At 45.2% G+C, this 16,378-nt stretch overlaps 1 protein-coding gene across 1 annotated transcript in view; it reads left to right on the top strand.

The window, feature by feature from the left end:
• Positions 1-16,378, top strand: part of LOC112408739 (transmembrane protein 132D) — a 651,963-nt gene that overhangs the window by 560,267 nt on the left and 75,318 nt on the right. Inside the window, exon 5 of the mRNA XM_024758481.1 lies at positions 199-339. Coding sequence (XP_024614249.1) covers positions 199-339 — 141 coding nt within the window. The remainder of the gene's footprint in view (positions 1-198; positions 340-16,378) is intronic.

Raw genomic sequence — 16,378 nt, forward strand, 5'->3', positions numbered from 1 at the left:
TTCTCCATCATACTGTCCCTGCGCAAGTCTGGGTGATGGCGGAACGTTCTCTCCTGGCCGCCGTGACCCCTCGGCCGGTGCCCAGTGCCGGGCTTTTTGAGCCTGAGTAGGGGTGGGGCTCTTTGTAGGGAGGCTGGGGAAGGCGGTCTGCATGCGTGCGTGCAGGGGTGTGACCGTAGGACGTGTTTGGTCTTCCAGGAGGCGGAGATCCTGAACACAGCCGTCCTCACTGGGAAGACGGTGGCCGTGCCGGTGAAGGTGGTCTCCGTGGAGGAGGACGGCGCCGTGACCGATCTCAAGTCTGTGGAGTGCCGCTCTTCCGATGAAGACGTCATTAAGGCAAGTCGACACCTCCCGGCCCCCGCAGAAATCCGCTGTCGTGTCGGCATCAGTGTTGGTTGACCCGCTGGGACCACGGGGCCCTTCGGGATGCCCCCCGATCCCGCTCTGGTTATCCTGCCGCCTCCATTCCCTGCCCAGGAATAGAACAGAATGAGCATTGGTCTGGGGAGGAGTCTTGGTCTGTGATGCTCTGACCTTCCGCGTTTCCAAGCGCTTGTGGCCTCTTCCCCACCTCCTGGGGAGGTTGCGAGGGTGAGGGCCCAGCCTCCTAAGCGAGGTTCCGGGCCCCCGACCGCCCGGCTGGAAGGGGAGGGAAGCTAGATGAGCACGTATGCAGCCACGCTCTGGGGTGATTTCAGTGCGCAAAGCGTTTGTGGAACGTCAGTGTGGGTATAAAGTATACAGTTACCCCCAGCTTTGATTCACAACCGGTCTCCGCTTCCCTGGCCAACCCGCAGAATTCTCCTTGACTTAGGGATGAGGTGACCAGCTCCCGCCGGGCCTCATGTAAGTGCCGCAGACTCTTTCCTTTCCTCTGGCTTCTCCTTTCTCCTTTTCCACTGAACGCAGAAGTGATCTAAAGCAAAGGCCCTCTGGGGGATGTGCCAGGCGGGGGACGGAGTTGCTCTGCCAGGCAGCTTGTAGCACGATGCCAGTCGGCAGGGGAGAGGGGTTTGTCACGCTGCCACCACCCACTGTGGAGACGAAGGCATCCCGGCACCTCCTCTGATGCTGTGAGATGCCAGCAAACGCCCCAGGCTGGTGAGGGGTGCGGTCCGGGGAGGGGGACTCCCAGCCTTGTGGTCCCGGCACTAGGCAGAGCCTTCCTGCCTGTTCTGCGCAGGGACCGCGAGACCTCTCTGCCCCCATGAGAACCCCAGGGCGCGTTTCCACCCACGAGAGGGCCGTGGACAAACGCACCTTTGAATCGCCGCTAAGCGCTGGGTCCCGTCTCAGATGTTAGGACCACAGGTTAGAGACACATCCCTGTCCTTAGTTGCTTGCAGAGAAGGCAGAGATGGGAGAAGACAACAGAGCCCTGTGGCACGTTACATGGCACGCCGCCGCCCACTTATTCCAGAAGCCCCTTCACATCAGTACATGGCACATCCATCCTTCGAGTGGCTCAGAGCAGCATCACGGCACATCCTGGACTTCCCGTTCTCTCTCTCTCCCGCATCCAACCCTTCAGCAAATCCTGCTGGCAGTGAACACACCAAGGAGCCAGGAGGCAACCCTTCCCCATGGTGTCCTGCCACCACCCCACTGCAAGCCGCCGTAACCCTCCTGGGTCAAAGCGGTGACCTCCTCGTTGGTTTCCCAGGGGCCACCTTGGCCGCATGCAGCAGCCGGGATGACCCAAGTGCAAGCCTGGTGATGTCATTCCTCAGCTCAGAACCATCCACTGGCTCCCTCCCATCTCAAAGGAAAAGTCAGAGTGTTCACGAGGACAGGGCAAGTGCAGCCCAGCGACCACGCCTGCCTCAAGTCCGACCTCTTGCCAAGTTCCCTCTTGCTACCTCTGTTCCAGCCGCGAGACTTTGCTGTTCCTCTTACGGCTCAGAAACCCTTTCTCCTCCCCCATCTGCTAACTCTCTTTGCCTCGATGGCTGCCCAGCCCACTCCCTCCTTTACCTTCCTGCCAAAGCCTTTCCTGAACAAAGTTTGTAAAATTTTCACACAGCCCTGCCTTTCTCCATCCCTGCTTCCCCCTTTATCCATCATATTTATTCATATATGTCATCTATTTATAGTCTAGTCTATATAATTGTACATCATACATTTATATGTCTTCAACTATATTATATATTCAAAATTTTCATTTTATTTATTGTCACACTGTCTCACCGGAATGTAAACTCCATGAGGGCAGTGCTACCTTGGTCCCCTTCATTCGCTGCTGTATCCCCGTCGCTTCCAACAATGCCAGGCCTGTAGTAGGTACTCAACAGGTGTTTGTGGAATGAAGGAATCAACAGTGCAGTAATGAACAAGGAGCGCTGAAGAGGAAATGTGTAACTGAATCATGAAAGCGTTCTCAGGGGAAATATTTCAATTAAGACCTGAAGGATGAATATACATCCAGTCGGCTAGATTGAAAAAAGACATGGCAGGCAGAGGAAACAGCGTGAAGGAAGGTGGTCAGAGGTGGTCTTGGTGCTGTGTGGCCATATTACCTTGGCCCCCTGTGATTTCAGCTGTAACTGAAGTGGAAAGTTGTTGCACAGGCTCTGACGGTGTCCCACCCTAGAGCCTGGTGAGCCTCTCAGCGTATCTGTCTCAGGGATGTTTCCAAAGCTGGGAGAGCTTTCTCAGTCTTCTGGGGAGTGAGCACCCCCAGGGGCAACCCTACACCCGTAGAGCAGCTGCCGCCTCCATCCTTCTGAACTCCTGTGCCTTCCACGCAGTTGCTCAGAAGCCCCCAGCAGGGCTGAGCCCCACGTGCTTCAGGGGCAACCAAATCAACAACACACCTTTTGTTGTCGTTCCCTCCTTCCTCTTCTTGTCTTCCTTACCTTCCTCACATCTGCTGCCATGAACCACTTTCCTGCCTACAGCTAATGGTCTCAGGCTCTGCTTTCAAGAGACTCCAAACTGGGACTTCCCTGGTGGCGCAGTGGTTAAGAATCCGCCTGCCGATGCAGGGGACACGGGTTCGAGCCCTAGTCTGGGAAGATGCCACATGCCGCGGAGCGACTAAGCCCATGCGCCACAACTACTGAGCCTGCGCTCTAGAGCCCGTGCGGCACAACAAGAGAAGCCACCGCAATGAGAAGCCCGCGCACCGCAACGAACAGTAGCCCCCGCTCGCCGCAACTAGAGAAAGCCCGCGCGCAGCAGCGAAGACCCAACGCAGCCAAAAATAAATAAATAAATAAATAAATTTAAAAAAAGAGACTCCAAACTAAGGTAGTGGACAGAGGCATGAGTGATCGTGGGATGTTTGGAAAACTACTGGAGCTCAGCATGGCTTGAATGTGGGAGGATGACTGTTCATGATAATGATAAAAATAACTCCCTTCTCTGAAGCGTTTACTACGTGCCAGGAGCAGTGATGGTCTTGACTTCTAGAGACGGGCAGGATCCTCATTTGAAAAATAAGGAACCTGGGTCTCATTCCACTAGTCAAACATCACAGCCTGATATGTGAAGACGTGTGGTTGGAGAGGGAGTCTAACTCAGAGGCAGGGGAGCCACGGAAGCCGGGTCCTGGGGTTTTAGTCCTGTAGATGTCAGATAATCGCCGCAAGAGTCTGGGCAGAGGGGTGGTTTACTTAACTTTATTATTATTTCCTCAAACAAGCATTTATTGAACCACGATCGGGAAGTTCAGCCAAGAAGACCATTGGCCAGCTTGCTCTGACCCATCCAAGCTGTTCCTACTTTTTAAGGTCCTGTTGAAGATGTGCTTGTTCCATGAAGTCTTCTGTGATGCGTCTGCCCCACGTTGCTATTCCTTATCACTGAAACCATATGCCGTTCCATCTGGTTGATCATTTATTGAGGACCCTCTCCATCATGGCCCCAGGAAAGTGCTAAGGGAACTATGCAGGTGAACCTGCAGAAGAGAAAGATCTCAGAAACCACAAATACCCCTGGGGAAGTCTGTTACTTAAACTTTTATCAGCTTCCGGTTTGCGACATTCTGCGTGTCATTTTATATTCCGGAAAGTCTATTTGTTGGTTATTTATTATGAACGGGGTATGTCATCCATTGTGCGTTTCTTCTCGGTTGTACGGCTTTTAGGAAGCACTGCCGATTCCTGTCATGGACGTGTATGCTTTGTCTCTCCAGCTTTCATCTACCCTTTTTCTGATAACAATAACCTGGTTTTCTCTAGAAAATTCCTCCACGTCTTTGCAGCAAATTTGTGCAAATTTTTCCTTTCTTTTTCAAAATTCTTTTTTTCAATTATTTTTTCAATTATCACAATAAGTTTGTGAACATCCATCGCTTCCTATAGATACATAATTAAAGAAACAGAAAGAAGTGTTTTTTCTTGTGATGAGAGCTCTTAGGATTTGCTCTCTTAACTTTCATGTATAACACACGGCAGGGCTACTTCTGTCTATCATGTTGTACATTACATCCCTAGTACCTGGTTATCTTGTAACTAAGGGTTTGTACCTATGGTTGTCTTCATCCAATTCCCCCTCCCCTCACCTCTCGCCTCTGGTAACCACAAATCTGATCTCTTTTGTTTGTTTGGTTGGTTGTGGAGTATAATTGACCTACAACACTATGTTAGTTCCTGGTACACAGCCTAGTGGTTTGATATGTCTATGCATTCCAAAATGATCACCAAGGTAAGTCTAGTTACGATCTGTCACCACACAAAGATATTATACATAGTTACTGACTGCATTCCCACAGTGTGTATTTCATACCCGTGGCTCATTTAATTTATTTTACAATTTTATTTATTTAATTTCTTTATTTTTGGCTGCGTTGGGTCTTCGTTGCTGTGCGCGGGCTTTCTCTAGTCTCAGCGAGCAGGGGCTACTCTCTGTTGCGGTGCGCGGGCTTCTCATTGCGGTGGCTTCTCGTTGTGGAGCACGGGCTCTAGGCACACGGGCTTCAGTAGTTGTGGCACGTGGGCTCAGTAGTTGTGGCTCACAGGCTCTAGAGCGCAGGCTCAGTAGTTGTGGCGCACGGGCTTAGTTGCTCCGTGGCATGTGGGATCTTCCTGGACCAGGGATCGAACACCTGTGCCCTGCATTGGCAGGCAGATTCTTAACCATTGTGCCACCAGGGAAGTCCCTCATTTATTTTAAATCCATGCAATTTAAATGGTATGTCCATCCCAGCTTTCAGTGGCCATGTGACCTGTCATGGCCAATCAAAGCACTGCATCCCTCTGGACACTGTCATTGGCTTAGGGAGAGACCCAGTATCCAATCCCAGCCAATCAGATGCAGTCCTGAGGCTTTGGCTGGAACTCCTGCAAGAGAAGCGTTTTATCTCCTTTTGTTCTTATTCCGTATCCCTGAGAGGATATGCTGGAGTTATTAGGGTCCATCTTGAGAAAAGAGCCTGCCAGGGAGTTAAAAACAACAGAGGAAGCCAGAACCGCTGTGCAGAAAAGTCAGTTCCTTAGGACACTGCTCAAACACTTGAATCCCACCACACCACTTCCTAAATAAGAGCGAATAGAGTCCTTTTGTGCAAAGCAATTTGTGTTAGTCTTATCGTACCAGTCATCAAAGAAGTCTGCGTTGATATTTGTGCCCTAAAGAGTTCCGAATGACTTGAGTCATCTTGGGAGTCGTGAAATCACCGTCAGAAATGCAGAGACTCAAGGAAAGTAGAGAAGCTCTCTACATTCAATTTCACATCCATCCACAGGACTCACCACCTGATGCACAACGTAAAAATCAAATTCCACAACCTACACTGCTGTCACCATGCTGCTCTGTGAATCACAGGTGTTGAAAGAGAATCACTTGGTGTAGATAATGTTTTGGTGTCATTTAGAGGCCCTTGAGAAAGAAAGCCAAGGGGTCCTTGGAGAAGCGTCTCAACACCTGTTCAGAGGCTCCTGGGAAACCTCTGAGCAGCAGGTCTGTCTTTAAAGCCCATCTCCCCTGCCCCCCATCTTTTTATTTTTATTTGCTTTCTCTTCCTTCCCAGCCAGAGGCCCAGTAAGCTCCTGTGTTCTCCTCCATCCATATCAAAACCTCCTCTCAGGAAATCACTGGAAGACTTATTCACGCTGAATTGTAAATTATGTGAAGGCATGATACCTTATGCCTCCCAAGGATGCTGGGTTTTTAAGAAGGCAGTGGATCCCTCATGGATGCATTTCAGATATTGATGAGACTATCCTTTGTGATTCTTAGGGGTTGGAAATAACAGGAAATCCCACCCACACTGACATAAGTTTATATAAAAAAAATAATAAGTTGTTGACACAATTGAAAAGTTCATTCAGGGCTAGTTTTTGGGGGTTTTGTTCAGAACCTCAAGAGATACCATGAAAATATTCTCCTTGTCTCTCTCTCTCTCCCACCCCCTCACCTATAGCCACACTTTCTTCTGTATGAGTTTCATTCTTACAGAGGCTGCCCCTTGTGGGAGCAAAATGGATGTCTCAGAACTGGCTCAAATCCAAGAGAAAAGAATATATGGTTTCTAGGCCAGTCCTATATAAATCCTGGGCTACGCTCTGTTGGGACCTCTTTAGAGGTCAAACAATACATTCATGGTCCAAAAAGCCCCAATTTAAAAAAATTTTCAAGAGTAATTTCACTAGAGGTGAAGGCACCTTTCTTTAGACCTTAACTCTTAGGTAAAGGTGTGACTGTGCTTGGGATGTGGTTATCCTCAGTTATTTATGTGTGGACAGACTGCCAGGTTTGGAGACATTCTAGACTGGGTATTTGTCAGACTCATTTCTGTATTCTTGGACTTGACTGAAGGCCTGGCACATAGCAGTTACTTAATAAATAAATGTTTATGGAATGAATCAATGGTAGAATAAACCCAGATTTGTATTGAACATTAATAAACATCCAGCAAGGCACAAAGTATTAGATCTTCCATTCCCTTCCCATGGTGTTTTCTGTTACATTGATTTTTTTTGTTAACACACATACTTCGTAAAATTTGGATTTTGGATGTATTGTTTGCTTGATGCCAATAGGCATCATCTCTGTGCACCTGGAGCCAGATGCTCATTATCAGCCAAAGGATTCCTGATGGGCACCTCCTGGTGGCAGAAGCCCAAATTGCAGGCACAGCACCTTCCAGGATTCTAACACGCCTATAATGGTGAGCCTGGCTAATTCCCCTCCATTTCTGTGATGGAAATTATTTCTTTGACTTATAATTCTGTGACTACAAGGACACTGTTATATGAAGAAGGAAAACATGTTGACAACAGGTGCATTAAGGCATGAGATATGAGTCATAAGCCCTTTTAAATCCTCTGACTCAGTGCTCAGGCATTTAAAGACTGTATCTTGTACAGGATGCATGTCATTGGCACAAAGCCATTGCATTGTTCTTTTGGAACCTAACAAAAGAATGGTAGTGTTTTGCATGATGATTTAGGAGTCAAACCTCCATTGGTGGTAAAACGAGGCACACAGCTACCAGCTCGCACATCACATTTAAAATGTATCTGAATGTACAACACACCTGCTGTGATTCATACCCCAACTTACATCAGAAATTCTCATTAATGAAGATAGGAGTAATAATTAGTACTAACCCAGCAGCACATCCTTGTCTTCTGCTTCTATGGAGTTAAAATTAATAGGGGGATAAAGGATGGCAAAAATGTACATGTGGAATCCAAAATTTGAGATTATACTTGCCCAGAAGGTTGTTTTTTTCTTTTTTCATTTTTTGTCCTTCAGGGCCTGACACTGAGGGTTTCTGTCTCACAAGAGCTTGACGCAGAGTCTTGATTTTAATTTTAGGGTGAGTTGCAGAAGTTTCTGCTGGCTTTCCCCTGAGGGAGTGATCTCTGATCCAAGAAGAGAGGGAGAGAAAGTGCCAGGAGCATAATGAGTGTTTGTGACCAAGATAAAAGCCCAGCTTAGGACCCTTCCAAGTAAAACTAGTGAGTTAGATTTCCCAGTTAGGAGGCGGTGGTCACAGTCAGGGAGGGGAATCAGTGTGCTTTCAAATCGCAGATGAGGGTCCTCTTTGGACCATCAAATCTTCGAGCACCTGGATGGAGGGTTCAGAGATCCATCTCAAATCCCAGGCCTCCAGCAGGCCTGAACACAAGTCAGGCCGTAAGAAACAGCAGAGGCCCAGCCCAGGTAATGCTCAGGTATTGGTGAAGACCATAGATGAGCATTTGGGCCACCACTGTACATGGAAATACTTTTTTTTTTTAATAGAGCCAGATTAAGACTGTAGAGGCCCAAAGTTTGGAAAATATTGTGGAAGCTCCCATATGGTATTCAAAATTAAAACTGCACTGAAATGCTTGTAACTAGTCTAATGAAGAGCTTAATTATGAACATAAATCATTGAACAGATACTGAGTTTTTGATGCCCAGAAGGCATGGTTCAGGTGCTGTAGACTCAGCAGTGAACAAAGCAAAGTCCTGCCCTCATGATTCGAAGAGGAAAACAGAAAATTCTATTTTCACACATATATATCTCCTATATCCTACATATATTTCTTCACAAATATTGTTTCATATATATACTTTACGGAGAAGGAAAGTAGGAGATATTTTCTTATATGTATTATATCCTATATAAGCTATAATATATAGCTTAATATATAGGCAGATATATATCCTATATGTATACTTTCATATATATTATATATAGTTTCACATAGTTTCTTCCGTGGAGGCGAAAAATAGAATGCCTATGTAAATATCCTATTTGTGTATTACTTATTTACATATTAATATACATATTACATATATGTATGTATATTATATATAATCTATTTATCTATCTATATCCTAAAGAAAGTTTCATCTATATCCTAAAGAAAGTTTCATCTATATAGTGTCCTTTATAGGGAGGAAAAGAAGAGACAGCTTCACTTTTCTATATATCCTATATATACATATTTTCCTACATAGTCTTTTCATATATATATCATATGTATAATATTTATATCCTATATCCTATATAATAGTTTCACATATATAAATATCCTATTTTTCATATATATATTCTATACTTATGCTATATATGTGTAGCATATACGTCCTATATCCTATATAGTAATTTCATACATAAATATGCTGTTTTCATGCATATTTATCCTATACATGTGTAGTGTATATGTCCTATATCTTATATAATAGTTCCACATATATACATATCCTCTTTTCATATATATATTCTACATTTATCCTTTATGTATGTGTAGTCCTATATCCTATGTAATAGTTTCATACATATATGCTATCTTCCTCCTCTGTGCCTTTTCAGCAAGGTGTATGTGTGCGCACATATATATGTGTATATAAAATGTCCACGCCTCCTGAAAAAGTGGCGCTGGGTCCAGATCTCGAAGCCGAGTGAGTGCGTCGGTGAGAGCAGAGGCGGGACCGTTTCGGGCAGGATGGGCCCGGAGGTGGGAACCCCTCAGTGTGTAGGAGGAACCAGAGCAGCAGCAGTGGAGAGCAGTGAGTGAGAGACAGGGTCGGGGAAGAGCTGGGAGCAGTGGTGAGAGGGGCAGGTCGGTGAAGGCTTGTGGGGAGACGAGAACCGCGCCTTGACCGTGATGGGGCCGGGAGCCCGCAGGCCTGGACCAGAGCAGGGCCGCCATCTGTCTGAACGTGGCGGGAGGTCTCTGGCTGCTGTAGACGGTAGATGGCTAGTGACGGGACTGCTCGAACCCCCTTGAAGTCTGCGTGAGTTTCCATTGCAGCTGTAAAATGATACACAAATGTGTTGACTTAAGGTAACACACATTAATTATCTTACAGTTTTGTAGATTAGAAGGCCAGTATGGGCTGAAATCAAAGGGTCAGTAGGGCCGCATTCCTTTCGGGACATTTCTAGGGGGAAAATCTGTCTCCTAGACTTTATCATCCTCTAAAGATGTTGGTCAAAGGATACAAACTTCCAGTTTGAAGATGAGTAAGTTCTGGGGAGCGAATGTACAGCCTAGTGATTACAGCTAATAATACTGTATTATACACACTACCATACATAAAATAGGTAAACCATCAGGACCTCCTGGTAGCACAGGGAGCCATATTCAGTATCTTTTCTCACTACAGATAAAATCATCACCGGTACCATGTGAGGAAGTGGAGGTGTTAACTGACCTAATTATGGCCATCATTTCACAATACGTACTTGTATCAAACCATCACGTTGTACGCCTTAAATTTACCCAATATTGTATGTCGACTATATCTCAATAAAGCAAGGGGGAAAAAAACTGGGAATAAAACTAGGAAAATATAGGTTTAATATTGAAACCAGTGGTGATTCCAGTTTTGTCTCTGAGTGAAAGCGAAACTCATAAAAACAGAAAGGATTACAATAGCTATAATAAAATAATAAAATACAATACTTATAAAAAATGAAAGAATAAATCAATTTTCCTATTTCATCTGATTTAATCCATCATTGATTTTCACATTGATTTCAAATACCACTAAGAAAGAAAAATGCTGCAGTTAAAAACATGACCCAAGGCTGACACTGTTAATTGTAAAGTGCGTCCTGGTTTCAGAGATGTTACACATGGGAAGGAGAAAAGAGCAGTCTTAGGACAGACGAAATTTGTCGTCCTTTAGGGCCGGAATCCTAGGTTTGTGAAGTCTGCTTTAGGCAAATGCTTTTAAAAAGGAATTTATTTTTTTACGTTTCAATATCCTTAGGGAAGGTTTGTCTAAATGCACAAAGCAGGAGATGTATTGGCTAAAACTTCAAAGATGTTCCCACTTAAAATTTAAAATCTGCCTTTAAGAAAGTAAATAGGGACTTCCCTGGTGGTGCAGCGGTGAAGACTCCGCGCTCCCAATGCGGGGGCCGCGTGTTAGATCCCTGGACAGGGAACTAGATCCTGCATGCGTGCCGCGACTAAGACCTGGTGCAGCCAAATAAACAAATAAATAAATAAATATTTTTTAAAAGGAAAGTAAGTAAATAAAGGCCCCCCTCAGCCCCTGGTCTGTGGCCCCTGCCTCCATCTGCAAAGCTTTGCGTCTCTGACTGGTCTGTTATTCCAAGGTCACAGCTCTCTCTGATTCTCTTTTTCTGCCTCTGTTTTCCACTGCTACGCTGGGCCCACTGGAATCACGCAGGACGATCTCCGTGGCTCATGGTCAGCTGATCACAGCCTTGATTCCATCTAGGAACCGAGAAACCTCGTTTCCGTTTGCCATGTAACCCAACCTATGCACAGCTTCCAGGAACCAGGGTGTCGGCCTCCTTGGAGGCACATTGCCCTGCTTACCACTGCCATCTTGCCAACTTCGCAGCGGACTGGATGTGCCTTTCTTGATATTTAGATGAAGAAGTGTCACACACACCCTTTTCTCCTGAACAAACATCTCTGGCTTGGAGGTGACACAACAGGAGAAAGAAAAACCCAACGTGGTCTCCTGTGGCTTTGTTGCAGCCACACACACACGTGGCCCCCCATGGCTTGGCCACGCACATACGTGGTCTCCCGTGGCTTTTGCCGTGGCCATGTACATACGTGGTTTCCCATGGCCATGCACACACATGGTCTCCAGTGGCTCTGCCATGGCCACGCACATACGTGGTCTCCCGTGGCTTGCCGCGGCCATGCACATCTTCTTCCAGATTGAACATCACACGTCTTTTCCATCAGTAGGGATGCCTGGACTGCTGGTTCCAGGCCAGTACAGCCTTCATATCCAGCTGCACTTTGCAGGAATGGGTGGGGTTTTGCTCCACATTCCTCTACATGTCCCTCTTGCCTCCAGCAAGCATGCCTCACCCCCACCGTTATCTAATCTCTTGGCCCCGATTCCAAAGCCTGAGCAGGAACCTCTTCCTTACTCTCAGTTGGCAACTTGAGAGTTTTCACATCAAACCATCCTTTTATTCTCACTTTCTTTATCTCCAAGCAGTATCAGGCATTTTATTGGTCCATGGGCTCCCAAATTTTCAGATCGTGGGTCATCAGCCTCTGACTTTGTGAGAGGGGATAGTTCGGACACCTCCAAATGCTGTAGGTGATTTAGCATCTGATGATTTGATGGACAGTAACCTCTCGAGGACTTTCCTCTCCTCTCTCATGGGGAACTGAGGACCAGAGAGAGTTCCTCTCAGGAACACTACCCTCCCCCAATAGGACAACCTCTTATCCTGCAATCCCGACCCCTTTGGCTGATCAGCCGTGGGTGGCTTGAGCGTATTTGGGGACAGTGGTTGCATTCATCAAAATACTGAAGAAGCAGGTTCATGGGGGATGGGAGGAGAAATGAAGTTCAAATGTTACAGACGCTGTGTTTGAGATTTCAGATGCTGAGGGAATAGTGTCATCGGAACAGCTTATGGGTAGAATATAATTTAGTATATTTCTCACGCTGGGCCACTTTTGAGAATGGAAGGAGACAGTATTCATGATGGCAGGTGTACAGCTGACCTGTTCTGGGCCAACCAGGATGTGTAGTCACCCCAAATATGGGTCAAGAGGATGTGTTTCACTGGGTGGGGTGCATCTGATATTTAGGGCGACAATTATGAGCTCAGAGAAATTTAACAGTGGGCACTGTTGTGTTTTCCATGGCTCAGAACTGGGAAACAGTCTCTCACTGAATAGCAACCTACAACTGAATGCCATTTCCAAAGGAAAAGTCACCCCTGAGGTAAGACTTTGAAAGAACACAATAGTGATTTTGGAAGGCCTCCAGGGTTCACACACTGAGCAGTTTGCTTTTAAGGAAAATTCATGTCCTGGATCCTTTCATGCAGTGTTTTCTAAGGTAGAATACACATCATTTTTCTAGAGGGTGAGAAGAACGTTTTCTATGTTAGTAGGTTTCTATTTATTCTGATGTTTACTAGGATAACATGTCTGGGACGTCCAACTGTGATTTTTTGTATATTCTTCCTTGGGACCAGACTAAATTTTAAAAGTTGTTAGTATAAAGAAGATGTAAAGAAACATAGTAGTAAATGATAAGACAGGTGGTACATGGGTAGAGTGACAAACAGTGAAGGTTGTACACAAGTGATCAGACAATGCTGCTTTGACATATGACTGCATTAAAGTGGAGAGATTGTTACCTACCCCAAAAAGCACAGGTATCCCTCTTTGTGGAAATTCCCAATTGCTCTGTTTTGTACTCGTTAGAAGTATGACTCTACAGGAAAAGACACAAGTAAAGCTCCAGTGTCACACAATGATTCATCACGTCTTAGAAGGCAGAGAGCTACAAGCCATCACTTCTAACTGTGAGGATACAGTCGTACACAGAAGAAGCATCCACTTTGTGCCGCTGAGTTTATTACTATTTTAAAAATTAAAGGTTCTGGCTTCATGCTTATGCTAGAGGTTTATAACCTGCGCTCATTTTTAAATACCTTTTAAGTAATACTATTTCAGACTTTCACTCCAGTTCCTCCCTACTCACCCCCGCATCACCACTACATCCCTGACACCCTCACCTAAATCCCTCCAGCCCCATTTTCCTCCAATACCTTGAAGCTACTTTCTTAGTATTCTCCCATTCCCCTTCTCTGTCTGTATCTGTTAGGGTAAGGCTTACGGCTGTAACAAATACACCTCCATGTTTAAGGGCCCTGACACAATCAGAGTTTCCTTCTCTTTTGTGGAACAGTCCAGTCTTGATGTTGGTTGTCATCCTCCACGTGGTGATTCAGGGACCCGAGCTTCCCCGTTGTGGCTCCTCCATCCCTGGGGCTCCTCTAGCGCCATCTGGTGGAGCTGCGGAGAGCGTGGAAAATCACGCAGGATGGTTGATGGCCAGGCCTGTAAGTGATGCACCTACCCAAGGGCAGGAGGGGCTAGGTGTGCACCCATGAAGAAGAGGGGCAAAGAAGCTCTCTCCGGGTGGAGGGGACTCACATCTAAAGATGTAGGAGAGCCTATAGCAACTAATTATTTATATTAAATCGACAGTAGTTGTTCCACGTGTGTCATGTTAGAAATGTATGATTTACTACAGATTTGTATAGCGTGTAAAATTATAATATCTAAAATGTATTAAATTTTAGGTTTTAAAAAAATTTTTATTGAAGTATAGTTGATTTACAACGTTTCAGGTGTACAGTGAAGTGATTCAGTTTTATATATATATATATATATATGGCCTTTTTCAGATTCTTTTCCATTATAGGTTATTACAAGATATTGAATAGAGTTCCCTGTGCTCTACAGTAGGTCCTTGTTGATTATCTATTTTATATACAGTAGTGTGTATCTGTTAACCCCAAACTCCTAATTTATCATTCCCCTTTTTCCCCTTTGGTAACGATACATTTGTTTTCTATGTCTGTGAGTCTGTTTCTGTTTTGTAAATAAGTTTATTTGTATCACATTTTAGATTCCACATATAAGGATATAATCTGATACTTGTTTTGTCTGACTGACTTTAATTAGTATGACAATCTCTAGGTCCATCCATGTTGCCGCACATGGTGTTATTTCGTTCTTTTTATGGCTGAGTACTATTCCATTCTGTGTATGTACCACATCTTCTTTATCCGTTCATCCGTCCATGGACATTTAGGTTGCTTCCATGCCTTGGCTATTATAAATAGTGTTTCTATGAATAAATATTTAATTTAATGAATTCTGAAGAACATGAGATACTAATGTTAGGCAAAATCATTTCTGAAAAAAATGACGTTGTCATTTTTGCAATGAATTTGCAATTGTCGTTACATTTTAGCAAATGATGATAAGCGTACTCACCTTTTATGGTCATCTGGTCCTGGCACTGTCCTGGGCACTTACACCCGTTACTCATTTCACCTTCCTAAAGTCCCCATAAGGGGACAGTGCTACAGATGAGGAAGCCAGGGCACGTGCCCAAGCTTGGAACCAGGCTGTCTGGCGCCAGCGTTCTCCAGGGTGCTCATCACAGATAAACACAATTTGTGATGAACGAGAAGACAAAAAAAAAGGGAGAGCCCTCCTTCAGACAGTGGGGACCCGTGAAAATGCAGACTGCCGAAGGGATGGGGTGGACGGTCATGCAGAGGGAGGTGCAGAGAGGCAGCCCGGAGCCCTCTGCTCCACAGGGGATGTCTGGACCCCTTTCCTGTGGAACAGGAGGAAACGCGGTGGCCTGGGAGGAATGAAGGTCAAGTCTGGCCCAGCAGAGGCGTCAAGGAGGCGAAGCTGGGCCAAGGCTGGGTGAGCCCAGAGGGCTCCTTACAGAGGCTGCAAACACAGATGCCCATCTCAGGCCAGAGGAGCAGGGCTTAAGCCGGAGGTGTGCAGGAAGGGAGGCTTTGGCTCACCTGGATTTCAAATATGCAGAGACTTCTGTACTCTGAACAGGTGCACAAATGAGACCCCTTTGGACCTACTCTCCCTCCACGGGAATCCCAGCCACCTCCTCAAGGAAGGGTCGGGCATTTTGCAGACTTCAAGGCTCTCTGAGTTCTGCTGTCAGTGGAAGTCAGGGAGCTCAATGCCAGATCTGGACTTTTTAGTGTAACCCTCGACAGATCTGAGGATTTCTTGTGGCAGCTCCGTTTAGAGGTTTCCCACGGTGTTGTCAGGGGAAAATCACTTCATTAGAATAAGACGCTTTTCCAGGGTCTCTGGATTGTTTCAGAAGCTCTATATGCAGTCTATTTCAGAGCAAAATTGCTTGAATTCAGTGATATGGAAATGATCAGATAGATGATAGACAGATGGGTAGGTAGATAGATAGACAGATACATTGACAGATAGGTAGAGATGATAAATGCATTGATGCATGGATGGATAGATAGATGATAGACGGATGATGGATGGCTAGACGGCTGGAAAAGCAGATATAACTAGATATAACTACCTATCAAACTAGATAGATTGATAGATTAGATAGATAGATTATAGATAAGCAGATAGATGATAGATAGCAGATAGCTAATAGACAGATAGACATAGATAATAGACAGATGATAGATAGATGCAGACAGATAGAGATGATAGATGAATTGATGATGGATGGATAGATGATGATGGATGGATAGACAGATGGAAAGGCAGATATAACTACCTATCAAACCAGATAGATTGATAGGTAGATAGATAGATAATAGATAAGAAGACAGATAGATGATAGAAGACAGATAATAGACAGAAAGATAGACATAGATAATAGATGGATGATAGATAGATAGAGATAGATGAATTGATGGATAGATAGGTGATAGGTAGATGATGGATGGATAGACAGATGGAAAGGCAGATAGATAGACGATAGATAGTTAGAAACTTTAAGCATTCCTATGGGAAATCTTAAACCAGCTGATTTTGAGAAGCAAGCTTAGAATGTTGGACATACTAAATCACCAACTGTTGATATATTTGGGGGAAAAAATACTTTCTAGGTGGACAAATTAATCAAGAACTTGCCATGTGATAACTTGTTCTTTTGT

Source organism: Neophocaena asiaeorientalis, unplaced genomic scaffold (genome assembly GCF_003031525.2).
Source record: "Neophocaena asiaeorientalis asiaeorientalis breed wild unplaced genomic scaffold, Neophocaena_asiaeorientalis_V1.1 scaffold77, whole genome shotgun sequence".
In the NCBI taxonomy this organism is placed as follows: Eukaryota; Metazoa; Chordata; class Mammalia; order Artiodactyla; family Phocoenidae; genus Neophocaena; species Neophocaena asiaeorientalis.